Raw genomic sequence first — 18915 nt, 5'->3', positions numbered from 1 at the left:
TACTTGGGTTATCATTATTTACATTTTCCCAACAAAATTAAATAGTAAATTGAAAAATAGGATAAGTTTTATTTTTCACTCCGGCTTATTTATGAAAATGTATCTTTAGAGCTATCAGGTTTGCTGAAAATTTAGTCAGAACCAATAGCTCCTCCCCTCAGGCAGGTGTTCAATTAGGTTATATTGGCTTCAGCTGGTGTCATTATAAAACGCTACATCTATCCACCTCTTTTGGCCTGTGTTTGTTTTTTGTGGCAATGGGTGGATGTTTGTTTCTCTGTCTGGTGTTATTATCAGACTCCTTACAGGGTGAGTGTGGGGCTACCAAAACTGCTTTTCTAGACCTTCTAATTTTGCAGTGACTACATTTTTTTTTTTTTGTCCTTTTTCTCTCAACTTAATTCATGTAGTTCTTTCTGCTGGAAGTGGTCTCAGAAGTTGCACCCGGGACTCTAAACTGTGCAGATATGGTTCAGAGTGTGTGCTCTACAGGTATCTGTGTGATGGAGAGCGGGACTGTATGGATGGTTCAGATGAAGAGGATTGTGAAACATCATGCAGCAAAGGTATGAGACAGTGTGTATGTTAGATTAGACAAATTGAGTAGCAGAAGTAGTTGAAGATCACAACGGCAGTCACATGAAAGCACAAATAAAGACCATACAATAATTGAGGGGAAGCCAGATTACCCCCTAGAAGTAACCACCTGGTGACAGCTGGAAGGAAAAACTCCTATTTGACAGGAAGAAACCACTGGCAGAACCAGGCTCAGGGACAGCCATCTGCCACAAACAGTTCAGGGTGAGGGGATGTAGAGCCAGAGATAATAACTAATGATTAAATGCATGGTGAGTGAAGTAGAAACACTCAATGAAGCCTAGACCTAGTGCAGCATAACTAAGGGAGGATTCAGGGTCACTTGATCCAGCCTTAACTTTAAGCTTAATCAAAAAGGAAACTTTTAAGCCTAATCTTAAAAGTAGAAAGGGTGTCTATCTCCTGAATTCAAGCTGGGAGCTGGTTCCACAGATAAGGGACCTAAAGGCTGAAGGCTTTGCCTCCTATTGTACTTTTAAATACCACAAGTAAACCAGAATTCTGGAGACAAGGTGCTCTATTGGGGTTATTATGGTACTATGTTTTATGAAGAACTACGATTGTGCATGTGACTGTAACACCTGTAATGCCTGCACACAAGCAGATAAGTTCCAGTGTGCCCATGGGAAGATGTGCATCGAGAAGAGCCAGGTGTGTGACGGTGTACCTCAGTGTCAGGACCGCTCTGATGAGCTTCAGTGCGTGACGCTAATGATGGGCTGTGTTCATCACTGTGACAACAAGACCCGCTGCCTGCCTGCAAACTTCCTGTGTGACGGCGAGGAGGACTGTACAGATGGCACAGATGAAGCCACTTGTGGTACCTTCTGATGTATTTATAGTACTGAATTGACACTCGTTTTTATGTTGGACTTGTGCATTTGTTTATTTTTTTGGTTTTGAATTATAATGCTTTCCCTGCTGTATTTTATTTTTATTATGTATCCAGGAGAAGACAAAAAGGAAGAAGAGACCATTACAACCTCTGTGCCTACAGTCTTGGTTGGCCCTTCTAAACAGTCCACCTCTTCTCACCCCATTAAGTGTTCTTTCGGCTTCATACCATGCAGTGACAACTCGGAGTGTATCCAGAACCACTATTTCTGTGATGGTGAAGCAGACTGCAGAGATGGTTCAGATGAGGCAAAATGCTCATCGTCTTGTGAAAAGGGTAACCTGTTTGTCATCTGCTTGTTATTAATATGGCTTTACTGCCATCTAGTGAGCAACGCTAGTTTCACATCAGTATTGGTGCATGGCCAGTTGACACTTTGGCTTTTTACTATCAGAGCACCCCTAAAAATTACTATAGCGATAGTATTTTCTTAAGTTATATTTTTCTAACTTTTCTATAGATGACAGGATGGAATGAAAACAGGCTAGATATCCAGTGTTGATGATGTCATGATGTTACAGTGTACTCACACAGAGCCAGGTTTGTCATTAACAGTCTAATAACTCTTGTTCCTGCGGCAGAAAGACGATGCTGAGGTAATTTCATGACACAGATAATTACAAGGCACTGCATATATGACATTATGATTGGGAGCTGAGCCCCCCAGCATTGCCACTGCAAACTCTGACATTACATGGAGCCAGGGCACTATATGCAGATCAATAAATGTAGACCTAACTGTGGAATTTAGGATTAAAATCTCTTATTGTAACTGAAGCTCAAACTGCCAGATGATATTTGTATCAGCAGATAAGCTGGACAGTTACAAACAATCTAATGTGTATGCAGTAGGATGGTCTATGTGTTTGTAGATTTACAGATGTATGCACTACAAGCCTGAGCCCAAGTGAGAGATTAATGTGAACATAATAAAAAAATCATTATACAATCTGTCCTTTGTAGACCAGTTCCAGTGTGCCCATGGAAGGATGTGCATTGAGAAGAGCCAGGTGTGTGATGGTGTGCCTCACTGTCAGGACCGCTCGGATGAAGCAGAATGCACAAAGTACATGGAGGGCTGTTCTCATCAATGCGACAACAAAAGCCGCTGCATTCCCAGTAGCTTCCTTTGTGATGGGGAAAGTGACTGCTCTGATGGCAGTGATGAGGCAAAGTGTGGTATGTGGGCATACTAATGTCCTACCTGGTTTCAGCTTTGCTTGCATATGAGTAATCTTTAATGCTTTGTTTGCCTCCCTCTTGTCAATATAGAAAAGGAGGACTGCAGTGACACACAGTTCAAGTGTACCAGCGGCCAGTGTGTGTTGGCCGCAATGCGTTGCGACGGTCACCCAGACTGCCGGGACCGTTCGGATGAGGAAGACTGCACCAAAGTGCCAGCCTGCAAGACCAAACTTCGCTGTCCCCAGAGCAAGGAGTGTCTAGTGCAGGAGTGGATCTGTGATGGAGACCAGGACTGCAGAGATGGCACTGATGAGAAGGTGGATGCTAAAAAGCAGCTTCATGCATGCTAAACTTTGAGGAACAACCATAAAAAATCTTTTAAAAATGATTTGGGGAGTGGTGTTTTTGTTTTTTTGTAAGGAGCTAGTGATTTAGTTCAGGTCCTGTTTGTGGATAAATGAAGGGGAAATCATTGTAAATAAAACCAGACATTAGATGTTAGCTGCAGTGTACATCGATGTTGGTGTATTACTGTCATGCCCCTCTTCCTCTGACAGTTTAGATGTCAGGTTCAGAAGACATGAAGCAGGGTTTCTGCATGTTGTTGAATAGTACTTTACTCTCCTTTAAAACTGCTGCATGTCCTCTGATGGGCTAAATGTTCAGCTGGCCTCCTGCAGTTTTTTTTTTTTTTTTTTTTTTTTTTTTTTCTCTCTCCCTCCATGATCAGGAGTGAAGTGGTAAAGTGCATGTTTAGATGATTAAAATTTAATTGGACTTTCAGGATTGTCCTGTGGCTCCAGTGAACTGTGGAGAGTTCCAGTGGTTGTGCAAATCCAAGACCAAGTGCATCCCTAAAGCCTGGCTGTGCGATGGCATGAAGGACTGCAATGATGGCAGTGACGAGACTGAATGTGAGTAAATTTAGAATTATTCACAGAATTAAACATCAATGTGAAAACTTGTAGCAGTAAGGGTCTTTATCTTATTCCAGTTTTACCACCTGCTATATCTGTTTAGCACATAGTATAAAAGAGGACATAAAATATGTCGATGTTTGTCTGAGAATATTCTATTTGCAAAATGAGACTGTCCCAATTCTTTAATTCAAATTGGGATGTTTAGTTATATGAGCTGTAAAATGCCTGTAATGTGTAAATTCTAGCTGAAGAGTAGTAAATGGATAGTCATGTAATTTAAACTGCTGCTTAAACTTGTGTACATGAATGCTGTTCATGTTTACAGGTCCGGCTGTAACATGTGCCCCTCACCAGTTCCAGTGTGGCAGTCAGGAGTGTCTGGATCCAAACCTGGTGTGCAACGGCATGACAAACTGTGCAGATGGCTCAGATGAGGGAGGAAGCTGCCATACAGACTGTGCAGAGGAAAATATCATCCACTGCTCCCAGGGCTGCTACAACACACCTCAGGGACCGGTGAGAAGTCTGTCTTTAAAATTCTGTGTGCTCGATCAAATTTACCCAGCAGAGACGGTGCCTGAAAATGGATTGAAGGGTGTATGTAGCAATATTGCCATGTAAAGTCTGATTGTTCTGGATAAACGATCCCTTTTGTTGATCCAGTAAAGATGTATATGAAGGCTATGAGCCTGCAGTGACTCAAAGTGAGTAATCTAAATGTTAGATTTGCATTTGGTGTTTCTAGCGCTGTCGCTGTGCAGCAGGTTTCAGGCTCATGGAGGATGGGCTGGCCTGTGCTGATGTTGATGAGTGTGAAGTTCAGACTCCAGGTGTGTGCAGTCAGCTATGCATCAACGCTCCAGGCTCGTACAGATGTGACTGTCAGCCGGGCTTTATAATGGAAGCAGATGGACACCACTGCAAAATCACTGGTAAAGCTCCCTTTAATAAACAGCATGGCGTTGTCACTCTTGAAGTGGAACTGGACAAAGTTGAAAATGTCAGCACGCTGCAGCCACACCAAAAGCAAATGGGTTTGACTTTTGCCCATGCCCCATTTCAAGATTAATAACATTCTTGCTACATTCTGTTAAATATGACAAAAGCAGATTTATATGTAAAGTTTGTATCTGTCTTGTGTGAAACTTGTATGAAAAGCACACGAGTGAAAACAGATAAGAGCCCTTGAAAGATTATATAAATGAAACTTGTATGTTTTGGATACTTACTAAAACAACATGAAAGTAATGAGAAAGTGGCCACTTTCATGAGTAAATCATATAAGCCTTATATGATTCACTATATGAAGTAGGCCACGTCTTATGCAAGTCTTTTATACGTTTTTTTTTTTTTTTTCTTTTTCTATTTCTTTTCCATATGGGTAGCGGGACATTTTGGGAATTGCACCCATTTTATTTATTTTCATTTTTAACGAGTACGCATGCATGTCTGTTGAAACACTAAGCCACATGCAGGAGACCACAAACTGGAAGCGGGGGTAAATACAGGGTGAGGAACACTCATTTTTCTGGTGTGTGACACATTTTCACTTCATTCTCACGCTCACAAGCTGCCCAAAGAAATCTCGTGCCAAATAAGGGCAAGGATCAGAGGGAGGAGAAGCAGTGGGCTCACAGTTGGTGAAATATTTTTATTTTTGTAATGTCCTTATACAAAAGCTTCTTTCAGCTGCTTCCTTAGTCAGAAGAGGTGACAACAGCAGATGGATCTGCATATTTGATTTTTATCTGGAGGACTTTCCTGATACAACCCTCTGAGGGACTCACTTCCTGCTCTCCTCAAACTGGCATCTTTTGTGTGTCAGGCAAATATGTAAACCACAAAATCATGTGTTTAATAGCATTACAAAAATCTAGCCATTCTGCTGAAAGACTCTCCCCTGCCTTTTCACAAGATTTTGCTCACATTTATTGAGTCTTATATTTTTTTAAAATCAACATTAAAAAGGTGAAATGGAGCAGAAAAACCTCAGTGTCGAATAACTTATGCATTATGATCATTTTCTTATCCCTCAGGTGAGCCCCTGCTGTTGTCCTCAATCCAAACGGATATCTACTTGTATGGCTTGCGTAGTCACAGCTTGGTTACATTGCCCTCTTCTGCAAAGAAGGCAGTCTTGTCTCTAGACTATGACTGGAAAGGTCAGAAGGTCTTCTGGGTCAGTCTGGAGATGGCTGCTATAATGTGGTCCTCTCTAGATCAGAAGATGACAGGAAGTCTGATTAAAGGTTCGTACAACTCGAATGTGGCTGGAGCATTCAGAGGAATGTCAGTTTACTCATGTCTGAAAGTTGTATCACGGAACACCTGTGGAAACAAGATGCCACTTGTTTCCACAGGTGTTCAGGCTGATTCTATAGCTGTGGACTGGGTCGGGAGGAATCTGTACTGGATCAATGGGGTGAAGAGTTATATTGCTGCCATCAGATTGGCAGCAGCCTCTGCAAGCTCACTGTACCAAAGCATCATCTTGGATGAAGACTTGGATCAGCCCCGCTCTCTTGCCCTGCTACCACAAAAAGGGTTGATATGAATTTTAAAAAAAAAAGAAAAAAAAAAAGACAGAACTGTTTCAGTTTTTGCAGTAAGCGGCATTCGTGGTCTCTTATTTCATCAGGCTGATGTTCTGGACAGAGATTGGTAATGTAGTGAAGATTGAGCGTGCTGGGATGGATGGGTCAGAGAGGAGGGCACTGGTGAACTCGAGTTTGGGCTGGCCGGGTGGTGTGGCTGTAGATGCAGTCTCTGAGAGGGTCTACTGGACAGATGAAAGACTGAAGGCGATTGGATCTGCAACTCTGGATGGCGACGACATTAGGGTAAAATGTATCTATTTAACCTATCCCAAATCTGCTGTTCTAGCGTAAAGGTTATCAAGCTCTGTCTGTGAAGGCTCTCAGTCATCGTAGTCTAAGGAGCTTGAAGAGAAAAGCCTCTGCAGAAGCTTCTTGAGAGGCAGAAGCTTCTTGAGAGGCAGAAGCTTCTTGAGAGGCAGAAGCTTCTTGAGAGGCAGAAGCTTCTTGAGAGGCAGAAGCTTCTTGAGAGGCAGAAGCTTCTTGAGAGGCAGAAGCTTCTTGAGAGGCAGAAGCTTCTTGAGAGGCAGAAGCTTCTTGAGAGGCAGAAGCTTCTTGAGAGGCAGAAGCTTCTTGAGAGGCAGAAGCTTCTTGAGAGGCAGAAGCTTCTTGAGAGGCAGAAGCTTCTTGAGAGGCAGAAGCTTCTTGAGAGGCAGAAGCTTCTTGAGAGGCAGAAGCTTCTTGAGAGGCAGAAGCTTCTTGAGAGGCAGAAGCTTCTTGAGAGGCAGAAGCTTCTTGAGAGGCAGAAGCTTCTTGAGAGGCAGAAGCTTCTTGAGAGGCAGAAGCTTCTTGAGAGGCAGAAGCTTCTTGAGAGGCAGAAGCTTCTTGAGAGGCAGAAGCTTCTTGAGAGGCAGAAGCTTCTTGAGAGGCAGAAGCTTCTTCAGAGGCAGAAGCTTCTTCAATCGACTTAAAGAAGTCCAGATGCTTTTCTTTCCAAACCTCTTAGTTATCACGCTCTCCTTCCATAACTAAAAATATCACTTTAGATAAGATACCTCTTTATTGTCATTGTGCAGTCATACATTGTTCAATGAAATTGGAAAACTGTCTCATGTCAGCACTACATACGGAAGTCTTTTCCCTAAATGACTCAAGAATATAGAGATGATGATTTTTGTGTAGCAATGAAAAATGTCTAACCTAACTGGTGACTAATACCCTTTTGTGTGTGTGTGTGTGTGTGTGTGTATGTAAAATAATATAAATGCCGTTTTCAGATTCTACAGATAAAGGAGACCACAAACCCCTTTTCTGTGGCAGTGTTCAATGACATGCTCTACTGGTCTGATGCCAAGAAACGAGTGGTGCAGGCTGCTCATAAAATCTCTGGTAAAAACCATCAAATTGTGCTGAAAAGGCCCAGACAGCCTTTTGCTGTGAAGGTAAGGAGTGATGTTGAATTAAAACATGTTAGGAAATGGGGTGGCATAATGTACAATTTTTGGATCCTTTCATGTGTTAAGTGCTCATACAAAGCTATTCCATTATGTTTGAAGATTTTTATTTTATTTATTTTTTTTTGTGTTGGAAGCAATTAAGAAGTTTTTGGGCACACCCTAATGGTTAGTCCTGGAAAGCTTGCTGAAGAGTTTTTAATTTAAAATGTTACAAACAGGCTTAGAAGTTTTTTTTTCTTCTTTTAGATCATCCACCCAATGCTCCAGATGGGCACTGTGAACCCCTGCAAGAAGATGGGTTGTTCCCACATGTGTGTGCTTGCTCCTGGGCCCAGGGCTGTGTGCAAGTGTCCCCCTGGTCTCTTGCTGGCAGAGGATGACCTCAACTGCTCCAACCTGGTCAATTCGGCATTTCTGCTGTTGCTGTCTCTGTCCAGTGTCACTCAGGTTTTGCTAAACGCCTTAATTTTACTCAGTGTAACCTGCATTGGCAGAATATGCTGTATATGGATATGCAACTCAAATGTCTGATAAATTGGAACAATCTGCTCTGGGTAGAAACTTTCAAGGTGGGAATTGGGTTCTGAAAGAGGACAAAATCAAACTGATCTCTCACACACACACACACACACACACACACACACACACACACGTATAAAATGCATCCTTTTTTTTTTTTTTTTTTTGCTTTAGAAATGGTGTATAAATAACTGATGCAGCTTTCCTTTATGTGTATCCTTGGTTTTGGGCTCTTGAGCATTCTGTTTTGCATCTGCACACCACCACAGTAAAATTAGAATTTTGACTTTGAAGACTTCTTGAATCACAGCTGAAAGTATGCACTTCATTCACATCTTCTTTGTTTGATTCTAAAGTCAACTGTGGTGATGAACAGAAGCAAACATTAGATTGTCATTGGACAAATACTAACTGGATTTAGATGCATTTATTAGGAAATGCTATTAAGGTTACTTGGCAAATTGCTCTGCTCTAAACTAATTGTTAAAACAGAACTTCACTCAAAAGTGAAGCAAACTCCACCCCTGCCCTTCTGGACAGGCTGTATCACACAGCAAGCTACATCACTAATCGAGTAATGCCATTAAAAATGGAAAGACTTTTATATAAATGCTTAATTATTATATAAAGACTCTAATCCCAGCAATCTCTGTAGATCTACTTGCAGTCCCAACACACCACAGCCGAGCTGAAGGGCTGGCCCGAGCATCTGGCCCTGCAGATACCGAGCGTGAACAAAGCCAATCTCATGGACTACATCCTCAAGGAACGCACTCTATTTGTGACAGATGATGCCACTTCTTCACTCAGCTCTTTCAGGCTGAAGGACTCACTCCTGACGTCTCAGGGCCAGCTTCTTGAGCTGCTGGATGACGCCGTCACTGCCATGGCAGTCGACTGGATAACACTCAACATTTATTGGAGCAGTTACAAACAGCCCCACCTGCAGGTCACTGCTGTCACAGGCACATACACAGCCATTCTCATAAAGGAGGGGATCAACAGAGTGGGTTCGATTGCTCTTCATCCACCCAGTGGAAGAGTTTGTTTCACGAATATGGATCTGGAGGCTACGGGCAGCACGGCTACAATAGTGTGCGCCAGCATGGATGGTGGTGAGCAAAGAGTGGTGTGGAAGGATGCTGTCCAACCAACATCTTTGGTCTTCTCTAATAATGGGGATAACATTTTCTGGGCTGACACGAGTAAGCTGACACTAGTTTACTTTAGTTTTGTTGTTCCAATAGGTTGTTCTCTTAATGACTTGAGTCAAATGTTCTCAGGTTTGGGGACCATTGGCTCTGTCCTGACTGATGGATCTGGATATACAGAGCTGAAGGTTGATGACGGCCTGGCTGCTGTGGCTGTAAGTGACAACATCCTCCTCTGGATTACAGTCACTGGTAAGAGTCCAAGCATGTACTGTAATAACTGACTATAATTCCTAAAATTCAAATGACATCTTGGCCCGAGCAGCTTTGGTAAATGACTACTTCATAACATGGATAATGGCTCCACAGGAATCAACATCTTTGAGTATAATTTAGTGGTACAACTGACCTTTTTGTTCCTTCAGACAAGACCCAACTCTGGTACAAAGACGCTCAGCAGGATAAGAAATTATGGTTTGAGGTTGGCACACAAGTGGTCGGCTTAAAGGCATTCAGCAAACGGAGTCAGATGGGTATGTAAGAACCACAAACGGAACACCTGGAAAGGCTAACCTGCCCTTTTTAAAGATGTTTCTACATGTCATGTACAAAAAAACCAAACTACCTCATACCTAATTATCTGCTTGATTTCATCAGGCTCTAACCCATGCACAGAAAACAATGGGAACTGTGAGCACTTGTGCCTCGCCACCCCAACAAGTCGCACATGCAAGTGCTCTTATGACCACATCCTTCTGAATGCCACTCAGTGCAGCCCAGAGCAACACTGCCCAGCTGGCAGCAGGCCCTGCCTCGATCACCTCTCATGCCTGCCTGTGGAGAAGTTTTGCGATGGACATGCAGACTGCACGGACCACTCCGATGAGAACTGTGGGACACAAAATTAAAGACTAAAACTGCTCCTGTAGATTGCACCATGGCTAAAACTTTATTTTATTTTTTTCCCCCTTTCATAAAGGTGTTGGCACCCAGCAGTGCCCAGGAGCTGAGGTCTTGGCTCCCACTCAACCTCACAGTTCTCCTCCTCCTCCTTCCAGTGTCTCTCCTGTCTCACAAGTCACAGGTCTGAACACAACACTGAATGTCAGCATTCAACATGTGAACCTGGATGCCCAGCAGTGCAGCCAGAGGCGCTGCAGTGGTAACGGACACTGTGTAGAGACGAAGGGAGTTACTACATGTGTGTGTTCACTGGGCTACAGCGGTGATTCCTGTGAAAACCGGCTCGTGAAAACCATGCAGGGTCCCATTGTCTACGCTGCCGTGGGTCTCTGTGCAGCAGTTGTGATCATTGTTGTAATAGTGCTGGTGAAGAGGAAGAAGAGTGCCAACTTAAGGTTTTTTGTTTTTTTTCTTTATTTAAATCTCAAATTTAACTTTCTCCTTGCTCTCTCTCTCTCCGTGGGTTTTGGTGTGGGTGGGCTACAAGACTTGGCAACATTTGTCCCTTTGCAATAGATGGTGTCCTTGGGTTGCAGCAATGTTTAGTTTTGTACACCTTACTGGGAAGCATTTGCACACATTAACCTACTGGTGGTTTGATGTGATAATTATTTTACAGCTCTTCTAATAGCAGCTCTAAGACTTGGGCACAGTGGCTATATGGTGTGAAATGCTAGCAACAGAATGCTAACGCTCAGGATGGCATTTATATCAACGTTATTAGATGTGGGTTAAAATATTATTACTATATTGATTTTATAACTTGAAATCTGTTTAATTGGAGGTTAGTTCTATTGGCTCTCAATTAAGCATATACAGCAAACAAGGATAGTGGTGATCTGCAAGAACGGATGTCCATTTGTGAAAAATCTGTTTGGATTTGGAATAATCTCAAGCGTGTGGGTTTTAAAATGCCATATCAATCCCTTAGTCGGCACATCTGGTTTCAAAATGGAATAGAATAAGCCTTTATTTTCATTGTACAGTGGTCCCTCATTTATCGCGGGAGTTGAGTTCTAAAAATAGCCCGCGATAGGTGAAATCCGTGAAGTAGCCAACTTTATTTTTATTTGTTTTAAGGTCATAAAACCCCCTCACTACACACTTTATACACTTTTCTCAGACAGGCATGAACATTTTCACACTTTGAGAGTATTTAAACAAGAGAGAAAAGTTCATACATTCGTAGAACAATAAGTCCAGTATTATAGAATGAAACCAAAGGCACCCACGGTTGCCTTTGACGCTGCAAAACGTTTTGTCAGAAAACTTGCAAACATACAGTACAGCACTTCCAAGATTTATGAGAATTTGACAAGCTGAACGCATTCTGAACTGTGCAGGAGACATGGCACGGAGGAGATTGAGAATGGCCTACAGCCGATCAGGACATCGCACTGTAAAAATAAAATAAAAAATAAAAAACATGCAAAATTGCAAAAAAATCACTGAAGCTGGGAAAGGTGGACCACTGTACAATGAAAATGCCAAGATGGTCAAAACAAAAAATGCACATCTTAGGTTTCATATGAGACTTCATAAACCAAGTGGTGATTTCATGATAGCAGGTTCCATTTCTTATATGGTCTGCCCACCTTCCATATACAGTATCTTTGCATTAGGATATTTTCCTGTGACTACAAAGCTAAAACTGGGCGTAACCACTTGGAATGATGTCAACGGGAGTAAAAATGTTTGTCCTGTCCATTTGTCTGCTACTGAACCAATGCAATGTAGTGTTGCTACCATAATATTTGAGAGAAAAAAATCCAACATGGTTTATAAGAAAAGTGAGCAGGCTTCAGTCTCTGGGCCATGAATCTCAGCACAATTTGCATAGTAATTCACTGATTCAATTATCCAGTCTAGACTATGCTGTTACGTTTGGATAATCTAATTTTTGCCAAGTTAGTGTGGTTATGGATGGTGCATCATTTTCATTTAAAAACAAAGTCAGGAACTTGATTCTTATTCAGACTTTTAGCGAAAATAACTTGGTGTCTCTACAGTTTGAGAACAGAGCTTTTCTGCATCACAGAATTAAACATGTTCTTGCTGCAGGGGAACTGGACCATCAGCAGGCAAGGAGATGAGCATGACTGACCTGGAGAGCAAAGCGGAGACCATTCCCACATCCCATACTGCCTCAGCAGAAAAGCCAGAGGTGGACCTCCCTTAAACCAGCAGCTTCCCGTTTTGTTGCTTTGTTGGAAGCCGTATCCTCTGTGGAATCGAGCTGATTTATGAACAAGTGATGTTTTAAATAAACAGTCTGCATTTTCCACAGTTTCCTGTCATGTTATTTCAGGTTGTTTACTGTTAGACCATCATTGTGAAGTTTGACATGAATAAGCATGAACACTTGGATTATAATAGATGGTAAAATGTGAGTGCAAGTCTGACTTTAATGCCTTGTTTTGACTAAAAGACCTTTACAGTTGTGTAAAGGGGGGGGACTATTACTTAAACTGAAATAACTACGGTGCAAAAGTCTTGACCCAGCCCTAATTTCACAAGATTTTCCTAGGAACATAGGAAATGGGTGCTGTGACATAATGAAACTTGTGAATGCACAGGAAAAATGATACGAGGCAAAGACATTGTTTGTAGAATTCTAGCAAACTTAAACGTCAGTATTTGGTGTGACACATGATCATTGTCAAAATCTGACTGTACTTTCCTCATAATTCTGTGGGTTTTTTTTTTTTTTTTTTTTTGGACAAGCTCTCAAACACTGGCTGAAATGTAGCACGAAACCATGACAGAGCCTCTGTTTTACAAACACTGTTGTACTCTTCTCCTTACTACCAGCATACACATTGACAGCAGTTTGATTTGTCACTCATTGATGAATATTGTCAGATTTTCCCTGTCCACTTGTATAATTTGGCATACCTCAGACTTCTTTAAAGATTGGCTTCTTTGGTCTTTCACTTTTTTCTCCTCCAGTTCCTTCCATTTTTCATTGTCACACACCATGTTGATTTATGTCCAGTTTCTGGCTAGCAGCTTTTTGTTGCAAAACTACAATGTACGCCTCTCAAACTTTTGTCCTTAGCATTTTATTTTTGTAGATTCAACTAAAGAAATTACTTTTTTTGGGGGGGGGGGGCAACAAGCTGTTAGTAACAATGTGCCTTACAATACAACAAAACTGGTATTTTGCTACATTTTCTGTTGTGTAGGTGTTTTCAACTCTTGAATGGCTCGTAGCTAAGGAAACAAAAAATCTTCTAAAAATGGACAGATACTGAACTAAAATTGAGTGGGGAAAAGCAGCAAATGGAACTCCTTCAGAAAACCTCGAACTTTTGCTAGAGATCACATTTTAAAAATTACTAGTCTGGCTCACTGTATGCAAAACAAAGAAATGAGTGGTGGCTTAAGACTACAGAGGACTGTAAATGATCAGAAATGTCACTTTTAAGTGTCATGGCACACAGTTGAAGCTATTATTGTTATCATGATTAATGTTTTATTTAGGTATTTAGGAGACATATGGTTTGTAACACTTGTGGACAGACACTCTGCAAGGCTTTGTAGTCTTCGTGGTGATGTCACAATCAGCTAGGAAACAATGAATTGCAGTGATCCTTACTCACCTGAATTGTCTTATTTGACTGTTCTGTAAAACACAGGGAGACAAAACGGTGTCCATATAGAATATGTTGTTTCAGTGTCTGCGGAGACACTGGATATTTAATTAATACTATGGAACATCAAAACAATCCAAATCACGTTAGTACTTTTGCACTCAGTGCAAACACTATGCATGAAACTTTGTCTAAAATTCCTTAGGTATTTTACATCTATTTAAATTCTAAACCATTGTTTAAACCAATACCACAAAACACATGTTTACTGTGCTTATGAATAGGCACTTCTGGTGGACTTATTCTTCTACAACCATTGTCCTAGAATTTTTAGCGATCTGTCATTTCAGTTTAGCTGGGGGTGTTTGGTGATTTAGCTTTCATGGTTTTAGGAATCAGCACTACAGTGCATAATATATTGCCAGGAACAGGAACCCAATGATGGCCCGGTACCCACACATTTCCACGGCTATATAAAAAGAAGGCCAACCCAGATGTTCTATTGTTTGCTGAGGACTGAGCAGAAGTGAGAATTTACTGTAATCAGTCTGGAGCGTTTCTATGGTGAGGACACTCGACCATTAAGGTAGGTTCTCAATCATAACTTAGCATTTCACTTTACTGAACTTGTTGTAGTTCAAGATGTTGAACAACTTTACTAACATTCAATAATGCATTTAAATTGAATTCTAAAATGTTTACTTGTGTTACTCTTTAATTCCTTCAAATAGTAATAGATTAGTGGATGCAGCAATACCCTCATTTAAAACTTAATGAATTTTATGCTTGAGACAGTTAAAGGCAATGTTAGCAAAGGGTTGACAAATTTAAATGTAAATCAACCCCTCCCCCCAAAAAAGAAAAAAGATCTGTGCCACTACAAACATGATTCCAGAAATGTCTTTTTTAACAATATTTGAGGTGGAAATCATTTTTAACTGAACCAAGAAGAAGGTACTCTGTTTGTCTCTCGATGTACACACTACCAGTTTACCAATATGGTTCTTTTAGTTTGTTTCAGCAAATACAGGAAGGACAGCAATGGCAGTCCTGAGGGCCACCCTTTGCGCTGTCCTCATGGTGACTCTAGTGACAGCTAAACCAGTGAGTAGCTATACTACTTTACTGCTACATTTTCCCACTGTATAGCAAAGATTGGTGGATTTGTGACAGTTTCATTATAAAACAGGTCCATCTGAAAGAAAGTGAGGATTCACCCAAGTCATCAGAGTCCAGTGAATCCAGTTCATCAGAAGAGACCACCACTAATGATAGGTCTTCGCAGGAAACCCTGCAGTCAAATACGCCGGATGCTACAGAGAACCCCCTGGATGCAGCACCGCTTCCCTCTGCAGATGCAGGACCTTCTCTGGCCACTTCTCCTGAAGACCCACAAACCTCTGCTGACCCAGATGCTTTACAACTTGTGCCAGATCCGTCTCATACTGCGATGAGCGTTGATGTTTCTTTAGATGTGCCCAATTCTGGTCCCACAAAGGACTCTGTTAACGCTGTTAACCCTACCCACATTCTACCAAACACGCATCCTTCAGGGCTTTCAGAGACTGGTGTAGTCATAGGTACAATTCAACCACAAGTCATTACCACATACCAAGGATCCACCCAGGGTGTCACTCCACCCTTTCCTACATGTGTCATCCAACCAACACCTACAGCCCCACCACTGATACTCCCTATTGGAACAACACTAGATGGTGGTCCTGTCTGTTTCACTTTCCAGGTCACAACTGCTGAGCCAGATCCACCTAGAGGAGACAGCATTTGATCCCCAACAGAACACAGAAATTGTTGTTCATTTAAGTTTGAGTTCAGCCTAGGTGACCAGGACAGACCACACTATGGCTGTACATATACACAACCTTGACTTGATACTTATATAGATGTCCTAACTACACATGGCTTTTACTTTGCCCTCAACCTTGGCAAATAGGGGGGGAAAAATGGTGCTAATGTATATGCTGTATATATACAATAAACACATCTAAAGCTGTTGCAATAACAAAAGTACAGTCACAATAAATAAATTAATAAACAGCTGAAAATTAAACTGATTAAATGTTTGTCTCAAATCCGGTGAACTGTTTAGTAAAATGAGTGTGTTTTTTTTTAAATTTTTTTTTATTTTTATTTTTTTTATTTGGTCGATCTTTGTTTTTATTATTTATTATATTTTATTTTCAGATGTTACAGACGGGACAGACATGAGTGAAATAATAACTGTAAAATAATATTCATTTCTTCGGTAAGAAGTGTGTGTTTCTAAAAAAAGCTAAAAAATTCTCAGTTATCGACTGGGAATGAAGAGATTATAAATATATTCGAGAATGCATATAGAGATGGACCCTATCAAAAAATCATTTACAAATTATATTGTTCACTGATCAATCTACGGGGTCATGATACAAGATATGTTAAAGGAAGATGGGAAACAGAGAGCAATCTATTCTTAACAGGAGAGGAATGGGACGGGATTTGTAGGCAGCAGTGGTCAGTAACAAGCTCCCCCTCGTGGAGGGAATTCAGCTGGAAGAATGTATTTCGTTATTTTATTACCCCAGCCCAAAAATCTATTGGCATTGTGGACATGCAACAGCAAATCATTTTCACATTTTTTGGGAAGGTCCCCGTGTGGTTCCATTTTGGAAGGAAATACATAAGGTCATGGAAACAATCTTCCAAAAGAAAATACAATTTCATTTTGCATTATTGTACCTAGGCAACCTAGAGAGTCTTAATCTATGCAAACCGGATAAGTATTTGTTCAGTGTGCTGTCGGTAGCTTGCAAAAAGGCCATAACTCGCCTTTGGATTAAAGAGGATATTCCTACCATAGATGAATGGATTAATGTGATATATAATATTTTTGTTATGGAAAGAATAACTTTTAGGCTAAAGTGCCAGGCGGACGGGCATACTTCTTAGTGAGTTCGTGGAGGGGTTTGGCTATAGAGATTGACAGACCACGTGACTTTCGCGCATTGCATGCCGGTAACTCGTGGCAAAACAATCCAAGTACTGCATCAAATGCAAGCATTTGCAGCACCGCAAAACGTTCATTCTTCGGTTCCAATAAATTCTTGCTTTTTCTTTGCCCCCCAAAAAGGTATGTACAAAACGAAGGAGAACAATGCTGGTCCGTACAAAGACAGACTTAATGAAAAGTCAAAGAAAAGATACGAGGAAAAAAATCAAACCAGTGAAAGTGTCAGACCCTTATGAGCACACAGAGGGACAAAATACGTTAGCGTGCTGCCCAACTTTCACCACGCTCAGATTTATAATTATACGGTTCTTGGAGTGAGTGCATACACTCCTGAAGTTTAGTAACTTCAGGTCACTGCAACAAGCCCAGGTACAGTTTACCGACGGATGGGTACAGGACCTTGAAATGCACCGTGTAGAACGAAAGACAATCGTACGTATCATAAGTTTACCAGTCTCACAAATCGTCGTCATAAATACACATTCGTTAACCGTTTATTAATAGGACCTTTGAGCTCAACGGTAATTAATTAGTAGTGGAAATAATTTCTGGTAGCATCACAGAAATGTAGCACTGACAATAATATTGTATGCTGTAATCGTACTGGGCAATTAGTGATACAAAACAACTGTTTTATCCTGTGAATAAAAGTATATGTTTTTGTCAATATACCATGGTAATAACAGAAGCGAAACGCAATATTGTGTCAGGACAATTCACTATTTATGCACAATAAATAAAGGAGCATTTGCTGTTGCATGTCCACAATGCCAATGGATTTTTGGGCTGGGGTAATAAAATAACGAGATACATTCTTCCAGCTGAATTCCCTCCACGAGGGGGAGCTTGTTACTGATCACTGCTGCCTACAAATCCCATCCCATTCCTCTCCTGTTAAGAATAGATTGCTCTCTGTTTCCCATCTTCCTTTAACATATCTTGTATCATGACCCCGTAGATTGATCAGTGAACAATATAATTTGTAAATGACTTTTTGATAGGGTCCATCTCTATATGCATTCTCGAATATATTTATAATCTCTTCATTCCCAGTCGATAACTGAGAATTTTTTAGCTTCTTTTAGAAGCACACACTTCTTACCGAAGAAATGAATATTATTTTACAGTGTTGCTGAATCACATACCACCATGCCAATCAGATTACTTATTCCATGTGAGGGTGAGGAGGTGACCCTCCTGGATAAGATGGTGAAGGTTTGCTGCGTTTTGGTGAACAGTGTGATAAAAAAAAAACTGATGTGATGTTCTATAAGGTGGTTTTAATAAAAAAAGAGGCAAAAATTAGTTCGTTTCTTTATTCAACTTTTGAACAGTGGTGCTAACCCTAACCCTACTAACCCTAGCTGAACATAAATGAGAGCACAGTATAGTTATTATGTCAAGATAAGCCAATCAAGGTGGACAGGTAAGCTGCACCGAGGATGGTGCCCGTTATGGCAAGACCTATGCCTACAACTAGACGTAGGTTGCCAAGGGCACTCTGTGGTGCTTTCTCACGCCTCCTTTCAGTCGCATTCTCTTCAATTAGTGCACTGAACTCTCTTTCAAGGTTGTCTATCCTAGCATTAATCCTTCTATTTTGCTCTATGAGGAGCTCTAGGCGCTGAGCTATTCTCTCCATTGGATCACTTTGGGGCTGCTGCAGGGACAAGGTCCAAAACGGCGGTACCTGCTCCACGTCACGGGTTCTATTTATGGACTCACCTGGCAACTTTAGTGATGTCACTGCTGATGTTGTCACTGTTGGTGTGACCTCATGACTCATTCATGCTATCTGAACTGTGGTGTAATTATGAGGTCACAGGGGGATGTGACACAACAGAGAGATGAATCTGGCATTGATATTTGACATCACAACAGAGAGATGAATCTGGCATTGATATTTGACATCACAACAGAGAGATGAATCTGGCAGTGATATATAATGCCATATATCAAATGATCACTATGGCATTACTGAGAGTTGAAAAACTGTCTAAAGTCTTTCATCTTTAATAAAATGATCAGCGTTCTGCTCTACCAGGTGTAACAATTGAGTTTAACATCCAGGCATCCATGAAAACGGAATTTATGACA

At 41.1% G+C, this 18915-nt stretch overlaps 2 protein-coding genes across 2 annotated transcripts; both read left to right on the top strand.

Annotated features, from left to right (window-relative positions):
- Positions 1-257: 257 nt before the first annotated feature.
- Positions 258-12414, top strand: lrp13a (low-density lipoprotein receptor related-protein 13 a). The gene is made up of 20 exons (XM_085426769.1): positions 258-309; positions 411-566; positions 1202-1417; positions 1547-1768; positions 2456-2671; positions 2765-2994; positions 3462-3591; positions 3923-4113; positions 4343-4529; positions 5634-5846; positions 5958-6141; positions 6236-6437; positions 7409-7573; positions 7835-8035; positions 8763-9312; positions 9391-9510; positions 9684-9791; positions 9916-10149; positions 10238-10616; positions 12283-12414. The coding sequence occupies exons 1-20, from the start codon at positions 258-260 to the stop codon at positions 12398-12400; spliced, it is 4074 nt and encodes a 1357-aa protein (XP_085282895.1). The 3' UTR covers positions 12401-12414.
- Positions 12415-14855: 2441 nt separating this feature from the next.
- LOC146657013 (uncharacterized) lies at positions 14856-15754 on the top strand. Its single transcript, XM_085424675.1, has 2 exons — positions 14856-14918; positions 15004-15754. The coding sequence occupies exons 1-2, from the start codon at positions 14856-14858 to the stop codon at positions 15598-15600; spliced, it is 660 nt and encodes a 219-aa protein (XP_085280801.1). The 3' UTR covers positions 15601-15754.
- The last annotated feature ends 3161 nt before the right edge of the window (positions 15755-18915 follow it).

Source organism: Rhamphochromis longiceps, linkage group LG12 (genome assembly GCF_057381845.1).
Source record: "Rhamphochromis longiceps isolate RC_006_pf linkage group LG12, R_longiceps_female_GT1.1, whole genome shotgun sequence".
NCBI lineage: Eukaryota > Metazoa > Chordata > Actinopteri > Cichliformes > Cichlidae > Rhamphochromis > Rhamphochromis longiceps.
Note: the sequence above shows the minus strand (reverse complement) of the source record. Positions and strands in the feature narration are given on the sequence as shown.